The following is a 15575-nucleotide window of genomic DNA, read 5'->3' as shown; positions in this document are numbered from 1 at the left end:
CTTTTTTCTGTGATTGTCAGGAAACATTTCAAAACCGCATCATACATTCAGATATTCTCATAGCACAGGTTCAGGGGTTTTGTGTTAGGATTACTAGTCATCAACACTAATAATTTAAACAGATAAATGGATTAAATACATAATGAAAATTCTTGCCTTTGACAGCCTAGTTGCAGTTACAAGTTTAATTTGAAGTTGTAGATTATCCTGGACATTTCAATACAGGGGTGACGCGCTTTTAGCACCACAGAATGGCTGTATAAGACGGATGTAGCTTCAGGGTCTCCATCCATATACATCCTAGTGACAGCATCCATCTTTTATGTAAAATGTATGCTAGGAGCCAGCCTCAAGTGGCCAATTACAGAACTGCAGTTTTTGGCATTTCATTTATCAAAGCCAGGACCTTTCTTTTAAAGATACAGGATCCAAAATGTTTAGAATAAAAGAGCTTTATGAATGTTTGTATGTGAAGTGCTTTGAGTGCTCCGTGGAGTAGTACCATGCCCTGCATGTGACCTTGAACTATGTCTACATTACACTTCAAAAGGTATTCAGTGGTCTGCCTGTTCTGTATTTTATGCTATATGCTGCAAATACAATTTGGTTACCTTGACGATCTGGATCCCAAGGGAGTCATCATCTGGATTGCTGCGTTCATTAAAGGCAAAACGAAGAGTCTTCTCCCAGTCAATAGAGATACTGTGGAGGTACTGGTCTGCTAAGGTTAGCCAAACCTGGATAATGACAACAGCAGCCAATAAACAATGAGTCAGTCGGTGCTGTGGTTTTTGTAGAAATCCAGCCAACATTTAGACGGTACTTTTACTTCAATTAGGAGCCCCTGTTCACTGTGACTCCCATCGTTTTACATCCACGCAAGAGAAAAGCTTTTCATTTTCTGACAAAATGAAAGTAATTGCTTCCATTTCTTCATACTTGCATCAAAAAAGATAAAACTGGGTTGTGAGATGAATGGAGCGTAGATAAAGTACCTCTACACGCTGTTCTTTCATACTACGCTTTCTCTCTCATGACTGTAAAAACTTGGCCCGAAGGCTGACGACAACAAAGTGAACAGACGTTTCTTGCAATAGCACAGCTGGGCTCTCGCTTTTATTTGCTTAACACCCCGATGGCTTCAAAACACGACCAGAGAGGAAAAATGTGTAACGCTTTGTTTATCAAAACACCTTTTTATATGGAAGCAATGTGCCCAAACAGAGAGAGTTTCTACTTTTTTTACTCACTGAGTATGACAAAGTTCTTACAAAGCTTATATTTGGGTGGTTAGAGCAACATACCCTGTTCCTCCATTCCTTTGGTATCCCAGTTGGAAGTCTTGCCACAGCTTTGAGGGCATCGTACCACTGTGGGGAAGAAAAAGCACTCAGTTTAATTGGTTTATCAATGAAAATACCCAGAATTATAATTTTTATATGCTTACTCTATTAAAGAAAAAGGAAAAAGCTATCCAGTCTCACTCACTATATGTCCATCTTCTACATAGAGTCTAAACATGCACGTAGTGGAATGTAAACATAATTTCAGACCAACAGCTTTAAAGTAGTAAAAAGAAGATGTATCAAGGAAGGATACTTGTGGTATCGAATAGAGTTACTGGCTTAATAGCATATAGATTATATTCAGTGCAATCACGTTCATCCAACTTTATATTTAGTGTGACGATTAATGTCACTGGTTGTCTAACTGGTTCAAGTGTGCTTAAAGATGTGTAGTTATTTTTATAATGAAGATGAACTGAAAAGAAAAAATATATATTCAGTATTCGTATGGTAGACATTTTTATTTTAACATGTCTATTTGTCTAAATTATGCATTGCTAATATGGGGGGAGGGGTATCTGCAGAATAATCTGAAGGTGTACTTAATATATGGGCAGTGTATCGTCACCCCTCACCTGCTGAAATCCATTCTTTCCCAGAGATGGTTCAATGGTAAACTTCAGCCTTGTGTCAACCCCTACAAACAAACAAACAGCTGGTTAGAGGCACCTTCTACTTGATGTTCAGACTTTTTCCAGATACAGAATTGTTTTTTTGTTTTTTTTGTTTAAATGTGTACACATGCACAGAAATGTTATCTGGAAATCGCACACTTAAAACATAAGGTAGTTAATGAACCCAAGTTATTGATCTTCATAATTTAAAACCCACATTTATAAAAAACGTTCCAGAGAAACATTTTTCCTCAAACACCTTTGTGTACTTCTCATTTCACTAAACAATCTGCTTAATGTTTAATGTTAAAGATCTCAAGTCTTTCTGCTAGTTTTAGTCAGATACACCCAATGGCAAAATGGCGCAGTTTACACATTTTCACGTGTATCCAAAGGAAAAATGGACATCTCATTTCCCGACTGTGATATTTTTTGGTTTGCTTTGGAGCTGTGAGTCGCTCTCCACTTCCTGGTAGTGCTGAATCCGCGTTTCAGTCTCCATTTCACTGATTAAATAGCGTCTAAAACCTCATTTACAGCAGAATACAGCCCTACGAGAAGACTACCCGGAAGAGAAATTCTCATCTGAAGTTAAGAAGCCGTAAAGTCCTGACATGCCAGTTCTCTCGGCTCAACGCCAACAGCTCCGACTACGGCCATTTGCCTTCCCGTCCCCATCCAGCTCAGCCTCTGGAGGATTGGTGTCGCTCACGCGGGACACCTGCGTGGTTTTTCTCTACGATGAAACTCCGAACATAAGAAATAATGGCTTGTAACCTGAACGGTCCGCTTCTGCCGTTTTGTCGTGCGCCATTATGGATGAGCGCAGTTTTATTCTGCAGTGTCCTCTCGGGGCTTCGGGAGAGGATTAACGCGGAAAACCCTCCTACTTCCCCGTCACAGATTAGTCTAACGCAGCCGATTCAGTGTGGATACAGAACTGCAGCTAAGGCCGGCAGCAGCAAAGTTCAGAGGGCAAATTTAACCAGTTCTCCACAGTGTACGTGACATAACCACGGTAAACACGAACATAAACAAGGAGAGTGTGAAATGATGGGATAAAAGAGTCCACGATTCAAATCTTATTCTGAAAGTCTGTAATTTGATCGATTATCAAGGTAAAGGCAACGAACCTCCACCCAAATACAGCAGCGGTTTTAACAATCTCTTACACTGCCGCACATGTGCCAGAGAAACGTCTCAGTTTTATTTCAAACCTGGAATCTACTTATTCTTACTTTCACTGCGTCTCGTTTAGATTTCGACTTGCTCTGTTACCCCCTTTTCTATTTAAGTGATCTCGAGTATTTTTAAGGTTTTTGTCTTATTCCATTTTAATTGTCAATTCTACTTTAATGAGCTATGCTATAAAGTTTTTTCCAGCCTGTATCATAATGATTTCCACATTAACAAGATTCAAACTAAATGTGGGTCAAACAGTTTTAGTGGGACACATTCATGCCTGAAATTTTAATATATGTATCCAGCCATGACCTTTTGTCGCTTACATCACATTATTGGTATTTTCATTTACAATGTGCTACAGTTCACTACTGTAAACTGTACTGTAATATTTACATATTACAGCCATTTACTATTGGAATTACATTATAATAATGTTTAATGACAAAAATCAAACCCAGTGCATGGGGTTGACAAATATAAAAATATTTTACTCCCATTATAAGTAAATCCTATGAATGCAAATCAACAGCAACCCCAGCCACTAAAGATGTGCCCATTCATTTTAGCACCTGGTGTCTGCACAACACTTTCCCATGACCTCATATGCCATATATACCATTTCTTTGGAAATAAATAGCTTGTTTTATGTCACCTGCACATATTTGCTAACCACATGTCTGATGCATCAGACATCCGCAAATACACAGAAAATAAGCCAAGTCACTCATGACTGTTCGCTATGCTGGTTAATCATTTCTTAAAATGACTAACACACAAATTATTGTTTTAAACAGTCCTAAAGGATCCATTCTTAAAATGTTTGTAATACCACATTAATGCTTAACTGTGCCATTATTTTGATAATCATAATTGGAAACATATTTCTTGAATGTGATCTTTCTTGGCTTACGATATGTAAAGGAAAGTATGATTTTTTTAAAAATTGCTGCACCCACATGACCCAAAATCTCCAACAACAGCGTGGACTTTATTAATATTATTAGATATTTCAGCCCAACATTTCGTAGTATTTTGGCATGTATTCCTTTTTTAGCGCTGCTCTGCCTGCAGATGTTTAAAATAAGCCCATATACTCGAAGGTCACCTGGCTCTAAGGTGCACAGCAGCCGGGGTGCACTCCTGGATATCCCGTTGCGCTTCTTCAGGACGCTGCTGATGATGTTACCGACCCCTCCCGAGCTTTGCTGCCGCTGCTTCACGCCCGCTCTCGGCCTTCTGCCGGCGGCGGGGAGCCGTTCCTGTCTCATCCCGGAACCAGAGCTGTAAACGCGCTCAGTTACCTCATCGTTTGGTTCCGCTTTTACAGGCACTCCTTTGATGGGGGGCTAGAAGACATTCTGGCCGCTCCTCCAAACGCTCTCCTGTAAATCAATCGATTAAATTGATGTTTCAGCCTTCTTCCGGTGATGTCTCGTTCTTCTGATTTATTCCGGAGGAAACAACATATCTCCGACGTATCAGTAAGTGCGGTACTAAATCACCCAGCACGCCATGTTCAAAGGCTCCAAGTGATGCATTAAACATAAGAAAGGTAAAAAATAGCCGAAAGTAACCGTTTGTGCTCCTTTAGCGCCGCTGATGCTGCTGCACGCCTCCTCATCCTCCTCCGATATGGCGTCACCGGGAGGAGGCGCACGGACGGAGGGATGCGGTAGGATGGAGAGACATGTGGGGCAAGATAAAAGGATGAGGTAATGGTGGAGGAGAGCGCATGGAAAGGGGAAGTGGAGATTCAGTTTTGTAACCCACTAAATCCTAGCGCACCTAATACAACAATGTCATCTCGCTGCTTACATCTATTTAGACAAAGTCACATTTCCTTTCACAGTGAACTGAGATGAGCAGACAGCAGTGGGCAGACTTTATCTGACAGCAGGGCACAACACTTCACACGAAGAGACAGAAGACCTGCAACCAAGTAAATGCCTTTCCTATACCTACAGCAAAGATTAATTCTCAGACAGGAAAACCCTTTCTGGGGTAAGGTCAAGTGTCAAAAAGGCAAGGCTCTTCCTTAAAGTAGCAGCTCATAGATACAAAGATACACAAGAGTTTTTTTCTTCCACAAAACTTTAAAGTACACAGTGAAAAGAACGATTACACCATTTTTCTAAAGATTTTCGGCATTGGGTAACTTATCCAAGTGTTTCCCAACCTTTTGGGGCCACGGAACATGTCACATTAGAAAAACCACACGGCACACCACCAAACAAAAAACATGTCACAAAAAGGATATTGATCTTTTGACACGCACCAGGCATAGCGGAATTGCCTCGGTTTGTCCCCAGTATACCCCCAGTACTTTTTGCTTTCATTACTCATGCTAGGGCCTTCATCTCGGTCGGAATTTTCTCCAGGACCAGGTCAGATTGACTACTTTTTCTTTTTAAATATTTATCCATTGCTATTTCGCGCTGCCTTGTCTCACTCGCAGCATGACTATTGTGTAATTTCTTCTGCGTCTTCTTCTGTTTTACTGGCAGTTGGCAATCCATTTGATTAGAGCAGGTAGTTGTACTGCCCTCTAGTAGAAAAAAAAAAAGGTAATTGTTCTGCCCGTTACTCACGCCTGTCGCTTAGATTACTAATCAGGTGGAACCAAATAATCTTCCATGGCACACCTGATCATTTCTCATGGCACACCTATGTGCCACGGCACAGTGGTTGGGAAACACTGACTTATCCTACAATTCAAACAGAAATCCTTTCCTAAAATGTGTATACTCTCCCTCCGTTTAGTTATCCATCTTCATAAACGTTCTACCAACAAAATGTGGCAAGCAATCAAAGAAATCTTTGCAATGAAAATCAATGATGCTGGCATTATGATTCAGCCCTAACAGGTGCAGGAAGTGCTTCCTGAGTGGAAAACATTTAGTCTAAATGAAATTACCTGCAACAGACTTTACATAAAAATAAATCAAGGCCTTTGTGGTGAAACTGTTCAGCCGGTAAAGCTTCATGATGAATTACCTCAGCTCTAGATGTTTATGTTCCAAGGACAGCACTAATAACAAATGTGTTTCTATCATGGAAATTATTTTGGGGCTGTACACATCTGCTCATGTACAGAAGCTGCTGTTACACATCATTAAAAGATACTGTAAGATAAATAGTTAACTGATAAATCTTTAATGTCCCAGTTTGAAAAAGCTCTTTCCAGCCCTCAGGCAAACATGCCCAAATTAACTGAAATTTTAATTAGAGTCAGGAAAAGTACAATCAGACATTTTATGAACTAGTAAGATGCAGATGAAAAATTATACCACACATAATTCAACCTGATTACATTTTGACTGCATTTTTCCTGCTCTGCCTGCTGCTGCTGCTGTTGTTGATGTTAATATTAATATAAAAATATTTACGCATTACCATAGCGACCAGAGAGCATTAAAGGGCTGAGAGGAGGATGTTACTCTCAATGTTGTTGCCGCATTTCAGGAGTACACTGCTAATAAAGTTACACAGTGAATTCGCATTTATTATTATATTTACAAAATACCAGTTTGTGTCTCGGTCGTATCATTTTATTTTGTTGTATTTATCTGCGACACCTTAAAAGCCGGTCAGTGAAAATATTCTCTGACATTAAACGGGTCCATGGCGCAAAAAAGTATCAGGACTCTTTGGGGACCCTAGCATGAGTAGTGGTCAGAAGAAAGCAAAAAGGGTATACTGGGGACAAACCGAGCCAATTCGGCTATGCCTGGTGTGTGGGGAAAAATTAGCAATATCCATTTTGTGACATTTTTGTTTGGTGGTGTGCCGTGTGATTTTTCTAATGTGAAATATGTGCCGTGGCTCCAAAAGGTTGGGAAACACTGCTCTAATGCAGAGACACACACACACACTCACACACATCCTGTAGTAACAGATGGTCTGTTTTTCCCCTGTAGGAACAATTAGATCATAAATTGCTATTTGTTATGAAGTCATAATCTTGATATAAACACGTTCATGTCATTTCATGCAATAAAAAGTAATAAAGCATTGACTGAAATTTATTGTTTAGTATTTTCTATGTCACCAGCAAAAACCATTCAGCCAAATCACAGCCTTTGCAGTGTTCAACAGGAGCCATATTACCATATTAATGTTCTGTGTTGTGCAACTGACCACCTAGTGTACGACTGGCCTGGTCATAAAGTCTGTAAATGGAAAGCAGCACTGGAAAGCTTATATTCTGTTATAGAGACCATGATGGGAGCCAATATGATGCACAGTGATGGAAAAGAACAGTCTCAGTAAATGCATAATAGCTATTCAGTGATATCTTCACTTCTCTGGCCAGGCCTGCCTCTAGGTGTCTGATAAGTGGAGTTAATCAGTGTTAAGGCCAAAATCTACAGTTCCTGTAGTGGCCACATGAGTATGGAAGCCCGTTGCTGCCACACACACACAAAAAAAAAAAAAGTATCCATAACTCGAAATTTCAACTTATTAACTCAAACTTTTGAGAAAAGTAACTCGAAATTTCAAGTTAGCACTGCTAATCAGTAATCTACGTGAATTACATAATTTTCTTGTTACCCGGAAGCTGAATCCCTCAGCTACAAATGCTACAGCTAAGCTACCAGTATTACAGCCAGTCATTAATGCCCAAATTGCTGGATATTTTCAGCGTGGCTTTACACATGATGAAATCATTGTTTTATTAGCAGAATCACATGGCATTACTATCAACAAACGCACTTTCGAAAGCGTCAATTTGTTGTGATTCGGTTTTGAGTGCGCATTCCAGATTACTGATTGACAGAGCTAACTCGAAATTTTGAGTTATGGATACTTTTTTTTTTAAAGTTGCAGAAACGGGCTTCCGTACATGAGGCTGTTACAGCATTTAAAAACTGCGTATTGCCTGGTATAGGAAGGTAAAACAGTTTTGGTCTCACCGACACTAATTAAATTAAATTAACTGGACATCTCCACTTTCATACATTTTAAAGATTATTATCATTACTTTTTTTGTTGTTTCGGCTTCTTTTTGGATCATAAATTGGCATGTTTTGGTTTAAACTCCATTTCTCCTGTTGTTTGACAAATCTGGTTTGGATCATGTCATCCACGATTTGTACCTCTCAGTTTTAAGTTGTTGCTCTAGTTTATTTGCGCCTCCAAAGACCAATGAACTCCTGAGACGTGCAGACACAATCCTTTCTGTACTTTCACTCTGAGAATTTCAGGGTGAATTATTTCACTCTGTCATTTCTGCTGTCAAACTTACTGTTTCCAAGATGTAAAAGATAATCAGTATAGTCAGGATATTCATGTTCATGCATCTACCATTTGCTTAATTCACAACCTGCTTCTTGAAAATATAAGAGTGTAATTTTGATACTTCAGGGAGTTTGACTACAAAGAAAAGGTCCCACAGGATGAGAAACCTCAACCATCTAAACCCCAAAAAGGCCACAGAAACAAGGCTGACATGTGACCATTTAAAAAAAACAAAATGGCTCTCATGTGTGTCTGCATCTGATTTGCAGAAAAGGACAGAAAAAAGTGAAATTAGTAACCATGTTTCATTTGCTGTGTTGTCTGGTAATTATTCAGGTTTCTGTAGGAACGCCTCCATTAGCTGCCATTTCTTTCTTTTTTTTCCTTTTTTTGAGCGACAGGCTTCTCATGATTCATAAATTGGTGGCAAAAACATGGAAACCTAAAGTTTCCTCTTAAAAGTGAATCTTTGACCTCTTTATTTTTTCAGTGAAATGAAATTTAAAAAACAAACAAACAAACAAACAAACAAACAAACAAACAAACAGGGAATTGATTTTCAAACAAAGGGTTGCTCTGAAAGTCTAAATGTGAAATTCAATTAATGTACAGCGTTACACTAAAGCCAATCAAAATGCAGGATACTTTCTGAACAAAACACATAATATAACATATAATATGGACGAGTAGGACAAGGGAGACAAAAAATGGTGTGCAGGAGAGACACCTGAGCACCCTTACAAGACCTGTATAAATGCATTTTTGTTAAAATAAATTTAAAAAAAAAAAAACAAAAACAAAAACACACACACACACACACACACACACACACACACACACACACACACACACACACACACACACACACACACACACACACACACACACACACACACACACACACACACACACACACACACACACACAAAAAAACCAAATTCTACTTCATTTCTCTTTCATGATTTATGATATCGGACTAGGTGTCACAAAAATATTTTAGGTCCTTTCAGCACCCATCCATAATTATTTTGTTTCCTTTTTTTCCTATTCTCAGCTTGCATGGAATTGAAAAAGCCATCCTTAATATGGTCATCTCACCTTCTACCTACCTGCTGTTCAAACCTAGTGCTTACGATGGGCAGCCAATAAGAACAAAGAACACCTTAACAATAGAGCAACTAAAATAGCCTCCTTCAAAAGACACCAAGATTCAGCATGAGATAAATACAGATGATTTTAAACCATGAATCACACAAAGCTACCCTAGCTGAGTCCAAACAAACATCTGGAGCTGAAATGGACCATAATGACCAATAACTAAATAACACACCATAATGGAATTAGTGTTAACATGTAGATTTTTTAAGAAGTACACTGTGTTAATACACACTCCTGAATTCAGATGAAATAAACTCATGAGACGTTTCATAATTTATTCGAGAGAAAGAATGTGAATAATGATACACATAATTTGTGTTCATTTTCAGCCACTCATATTCATATAATTTTTTGAAGGATGGTGCAGATTTTGTGGCCTTCCCAGCTGAGTGCAGTCAGCTAAGAGGACCTCCACCTGTTGTTTCACACAGTTACACCTCCTGTGTCACCCTGCCTGGTTTGCTATTACATAAAAACAATGAGTGTATAGTCTTACGTCGTTTTTGTGACACGGCCTGAAGAAACGCTGTGATAATGTCGTAGTTCTTCTGCAGTTTGTGGCAAAGTCGGTCCCGTCTCTTCAGCTGGCGAATCAACTTGGCCGACTGAAGGCCTGTACGATATTTCACCTCCTGGATGATTGAATGCAGCTCCTCTGGGGCTGAAAACAAACACAGAAAATTGGTGGTACAAACTCCACACAAAAAAACCCTGGCTTGATGGTAGAATTGAACTCAGCACATTTTTATTGTGAGGCAATATTGCTAACCACTGCTCGACCTGTGCTGCCCTTACAGCATTTATTATTATTATCATCATTATTTTAAATGCCAGTAACAGCCCAAAATTACGTCATCTATTGATCTCTAACTTTTTCAGATGATCACATTTTAGGAACATGTGTCTTTCTTTAACCTACATCTTTTTCAAACACATATTTTCCACAATAATATGTACTCAAAATAAAGCCGTGGCACAGTTTTGACACACCCGTGATATCTGCAGTCCTCTGATAAATCATAATCTCACACTCATTAGCCTGTTTTTCCAAGCTGCAGGCAAAGGAGGAAATGAAAACCAGATCAGCAGTGCCACATAAACACAAACCCTCCACCCATTAATGGAAACATGGCGTTTAAAATCTGATCACAGCAATAGATCTAAGGAAAAACAGGGGACACTTTTGGTTGTTTTTCATGTGTAAAATAAAACAGATACAAGAGCAGTTAAAAGTAGTTCTTACTTCATTGTGATATACATCTATTAAGGATCGAAGGATGGACGAACAAGCCATTCAAATAAATCAATAACTTTTTTTTTAAATTATTAATCCTGCTAACTACCACACAGACAAATCACATAAACTTTGGATGTTATGCATTTAGCTTTTTGGTGTGTGTATTATTTTTGCAAATACATTTGGATTAAAGCTAATAAAAATAATATATCCACAGACATTGTATCAATTTTCACAACTGTAAGAGTCTAATGCAGCCAGTCACTGGTTGCCAATTAGGGACGCACAAATCTGATATTTAGTTATTGGTCAGATCCCGACTCAAAATGGTGGATCTGGTATCAGTAAAATCTGTCCATCTACTTGATTCAATTATATGCTGTTCTGTGTTTGCTGTACCAGTAGTGCGCTGGTTGCTAACAGCAAAGAGTCAGCAGTTTGGTGGCACAACCGTTGATGACACTTGTGGCTTTTCTGCAGTAGTCTGCATAGAATGACTGAATGTAGTGTAAAGCGCTTTGGGGTCCTATGGACTAGAAAAGCGCTATACAAATGCAGGCCATTTACCATTTAGTCTCATTTCATTCATCCTGATACCTGATCCTGAAACTATGCTCTGATTTCATTGAAATAGCCCCCACATCACCACGCTGATAACCAGAGTCGGCTTTGCTGTGTTGCAGATTTGAATGGCGAGTGGTAAAACACACACTGACGGCCTTCATGTATTCAAATGTCCAACTAACTGTTCAACAACACTGGTGAAGATGAAGCTTTTCTTTTTAAGGGGAATTCATAGTACTGTACTGTGCCAGCTTGAGTAGGTACACAGAATGAAATGATCTGAAACAAACCAGCGTGTCCAAAAAGCAAAATTAAGGTCTTGCAGTAACCTAGTCAAAGCCAGGACTTTGGTTAAATTGAGATGCTTTGGCATGACCTTAAACAGGCTGTTCTTGCTGGAAAACCCTCCAGTGTAACTGAATTAAAACAATTCTGCAAAGAAGAGTGGACCAAAATTCCTCCACAGCAACGTGAAAGACTCATCACCAGTTATCACAAATGCTTGATTGCAGTTCTTGCTGCCAATTTTCACACAAGTTCAGGTAGGTGTGGATAACTTTTTCCCCTTATAATTGAATTAACCTTTGAAAACCTGTGTATACTCAGGTCATCTTTGAAAAATAAAAAAAATTTGAATGATGGTTCAAATTTGCCCATTCCGGGTAAGGGACGAGACACTGCCCCAAGTGGAGGAGTTTAAGTATCTCGGGGTCTTGTTCATGAGTGATGGGAGAAGGGAGCGGGAGATCGACAGACAGATTGGTGCAGCGGCTGCAGTGATGCAGACGCTGTACCCCACCCTGCCTTTTTTCTTTCAAAGTTAGGAGAGCAATGTTTACATCAAGCCTTATTTGTAAAAAAAAAAGATTCCCAACCATTTATATGCTTGTGAAATTAACACTTGTATCAGATCAGTGGTCTCCATCACCATATACATGAATTCAGGGCTGTGTAGTTATTTAAATTTTACATTTCAAAAACAAAAAAATATATTAAAAAAAAAAAATCCTTTTTTCATTTTTTGTTTAATTTTACCCATATTCATTATACCTTTCGCATTAGCGTGTAAGAAGTTCAGTTAAGTTTGCATTTACAGTTTTATTTTGTTTTTTTAGCTGAACCACAATTTAGGTTAAAGGAAATGTACTTAATTAAAAGCACAAGTTTCTGCCTTTTTAAGTGTAATAACGCTAATATTTTCCCAGCATAATGGCACATGAAGCCAAGATATCTGTAAGTTATCAAAGCAGGGAAAAGTTGGATATGTCGATCCCTTATACAAACGAGAGTGCGTAAGCGTAGCTAATAAACTGTGCTGCCCTGGAGCGATCAATAAAGTGTAACATTTACCAAAAAGGGTTTTAAACTTTTCCACGGACCATTCCTGACCAAACACAGGAGCAAAGCGAGTATGCATATTTTGGCTGGTATTTCAGGTATTATTTAAGAGTATTTCCTCTTCCTGAGTGGCAGCCCTGAGCATTGTCTAACTCATACCAACCCTCAGCAGTGGAGAGTGCAAACACTGAAGTCACAGGTCTGCCCGTGTTGACTGAAGGATTCCTTTAAACGAGAGGAAACAATGGCAGCATGGACCTCACAGTAACATGCCAAGTGGGAATCTGGGGCAACAATGAAGGACGCGAGTAAATGAGCTGTCAGTGCACTCTGTCTCTGTCATTGTAACAGTCTGAACACTGAGCTTTACCCACATTACACTCAGCCTGCTCGGCTCACTCCAGTATCTGATTACACTTACAGACAAATCAGCTATATATCAAGATGTATCTGTGAATTGGAAAACACACACACGCGCCTTCCTCATTACAGAGACTTCTGGAATGAATTATAGAAGATTTGGGATGAAGCTTTTACAAAAATAAACAAAGATAACCTCAAAGCTTAAAGAAAAGCTCTGTTAAATGTCTCAATTAGAGAGCAAGAAAACAGTAACTAGATCATTTATAGGTGTGAATTAAAAGACAGATAAAAAGCCTCCAATCAACAGGGTTTGTGATCTCTGCAAATAAATTCTGGCACCCACTGAAGCATTTTAGATCTTCTTTCAATGCAAAAACCACCACAATTGTGTTTGGGATTCAGTGTACTCATGTTTAAAATACCCTATTCTGATCAAATGCCCAAATGAAATAACAGAAAAATGCACAACTTCTGTTCAGTCAGGTAAAATGCACACTCTGTCTAAACAACATGTGGACTAGTTGCACCTGCATGCATACTCACCTCACAAAAGCTCAATTTGAGCCAGGAAAAAGTGAAAATATTCATAGTAAGGAGGTAAAACCTCCCCCTACTTAATTAAAAAGACAACAGTTACTGTATAAAATAATAATAAAAGAATGCTAATTCTGAATTTTTCCATATTTGGGAAAGATTTTTATGGAATGACCCTTCATAAAATATCCAAATTTCTTTGTCCATTTGACCTATAAGGAATACAATACCATTTTAAGATCCTTGCATTTCCATGGTATGGTTTTCTTTTCTCTATTACCTCATTCAACCTCTATGGTCATTTCAAACTAGCATTCGTTTCAGTGTGTGAGACTGAGCATTAGCCAGGTCAAACTGGAGGCAAAGGAGTTTTTCCTCCCCACTGTTGCCAAGTGCTTGCTCATAAGGGCTCATCTGTTGTTTGGGGTTCTCTCTAATATTGCAGGGCCTTTCCAGATAAAGCACATTTAGACACCTGTTGTTGTGAATACGATTTGACAGTAAATTGTGCGATGAAGTGGTGAAAGTCTTCAAAATATGCAAGATTTCTTTTTTATATAAATGGGCTAAAGAACATGTCTTTGTTTCCTTACTTGTTAGTGCAATAATGCAGGAATAAAACGGACCAAAAACACATAATATCAGCCATAAAACAAACAGGTGGTAAGCATCATTTATAGAGGAGGAAAAAGAGATAATCGGTGGTTGAGTTTGAATGATCAGTCTGTACCTTTCTGAGCCAGGTAGTTCATCTGGTGCCTCCTGGTGTGCTTCTCCTGCAACTCCTGCAGGAAGCTGGACCCGGAGTTACTGCGGCCCAGGAAGGCATCGGACCCGGACGCCTCCGTGGAGCTGTCCCAGCTGTCCGCATTCCTCCTGCTGCCTCCGCTGTATGTATCATAAAGCTCCACCAGGAGACAGTCCACTATGGAAGCCCTCGGAGTTCTGACTGCATCTCCCACAGATTCAGAGTCGCTGTCACCGGCCGCGTTGGTCCTTTGGGTGGCAGTAAAGGTGCCAGGCGGCTGTCCACGCTCTCTGGGCACCTCCTGCTCTCCCGGACATGATGATGTGTCATTCGATGACTCGGTGGGGCTCGTCCACTGCTGAAAGCCAGAGAAATCGTCCTGCAGGGAGGCAGCAGAGTGGGCATAAACCTCGCTCTCTTCCTCGGAGCGCAAGCCACCGTCACATATGTCAACTTCTAAAAGTTCATTCCCGTTTACTTTCACCCTCGACGCCATTGTTTTTATTAAGAGAAAACAAAACGAATGAGCTCTCTTATCCTGCTGCAACTGTTTTAACAGTAAACTGTCATTTTCCTGACTTGCTTTAAGTTACAAAGTTAGAGCGTTTCGAAGAGGATAGAGTTCCTGGAGCGCTCCATTTCTCACCTCAGAAAGGTGGAGACTCGTCTGGCGGCTTTTACTTTCCTTCCTGAATATTCAGAACTGGAATTCACTGCTCCCCCCCCTCCAGGACTACACAATGGACCAGCCCACTACGCTGAACTTCTCCAACTGCTGCCAAACTTTCTTCAGGTCGCGCGACAGGTGCGACAGGTGCCGGGAGCTGCTCCATTGGCCAATCAGAGATGAGCCCAAAAGTATCTCGACCAATCCGCTTTCACCTTTGAGGACCAATTCATTAACGTTTGCACGGAAATTCGTAATGTGACTCCTCTAAACGTTCAATATGTGTATAAATAAAGATAAAAAAAAAAAAAACAACTTTTCAATATGTATTGATACATTTATTTTAAATAAACAAATAAAGGCTAAAATGAAGTAGATATGAAACATATACTTTTTACCCAAATTTTAATACAAGGCCCATCTTTTAGCAGTGAATCTTTCACAGCTTTCCTTTCATATAAAAATAACTTCAGGTCTTTAGATTTTTCAAAATCCTTGCAATGTGAGTCTAGCTTACAGGAGTTTTGTTTTTGTTTTGTTTTTTTACCTTGGCAAATTTCAATGATCTGTAACTTATATTCAT

The 15575-nt window shown here is 39.4% G+C and overlaps 1 protein-coding gene across 6 annotated transcripts in view; it reads right to left on the bottom strand.

Annotated features, from left to right (window-relative positions):
• The window catches only part of tbc1d30 (TBC1 domain family, member 30), a 29063-nt gene extending 13866 nt beyond the window's left edge, over positions 1-15197 (bottom strand). For 2 of the 6 annotated variants that reach the window (XM_080887124.1, XM_080887125.1), the window contains exons 1-5: positions 14308-15197; positions 10038-10202; positions 1922-1983; positions 1305-1370; positions 612-737 (exon numbers count right to left, since the gene is read on the bottom strand). In XM_080887124.1, the coding sequence (XP_080743250.1) occupies positions 612-737; positions 1305-1370; positions 1922-1983; positions 10038-10202; positions 14308-14821 (933 nt within the window). In that variant the 5' untranslated portion in view covers positions 14822-15197. Of the gene's footprint in view, positions 1-611; positions 738-1304; positions 1371-1921; positions 1984-2574; positions 2682-2737; positions 2816-4250; positions 4754-10037; positions 10203-14307 lie in introns of those variants that run through there. The other 4 variants (XM_080887126.1, XM_080887129.1, XM_080887128.1 and 1 more) reach the window with 3 other exon arrangements.
• Between the last annotated feature and the right edge of the window lie 378 nt (positions 15198-15575).

The sequence above is a fragment of the Rhamphochromis sp. 'chilingali' genome, assembly GCF_963969265.1.
Source record: "Rhamphochromis sp. 'chilingali' genome assembly, chromosome: 7".
In the NCBI taxonomy this organism is placed as follows: Eukaryota; Metazoa; Chordata; class Actinopteri; order Cichliformes; family Cichlidae; genus Rhamphochromis; species Rhamphochromis sp. 'chilingali'.
This window is presented reverse-complemented; position numbering and strand designations above follow the sequence as displayed.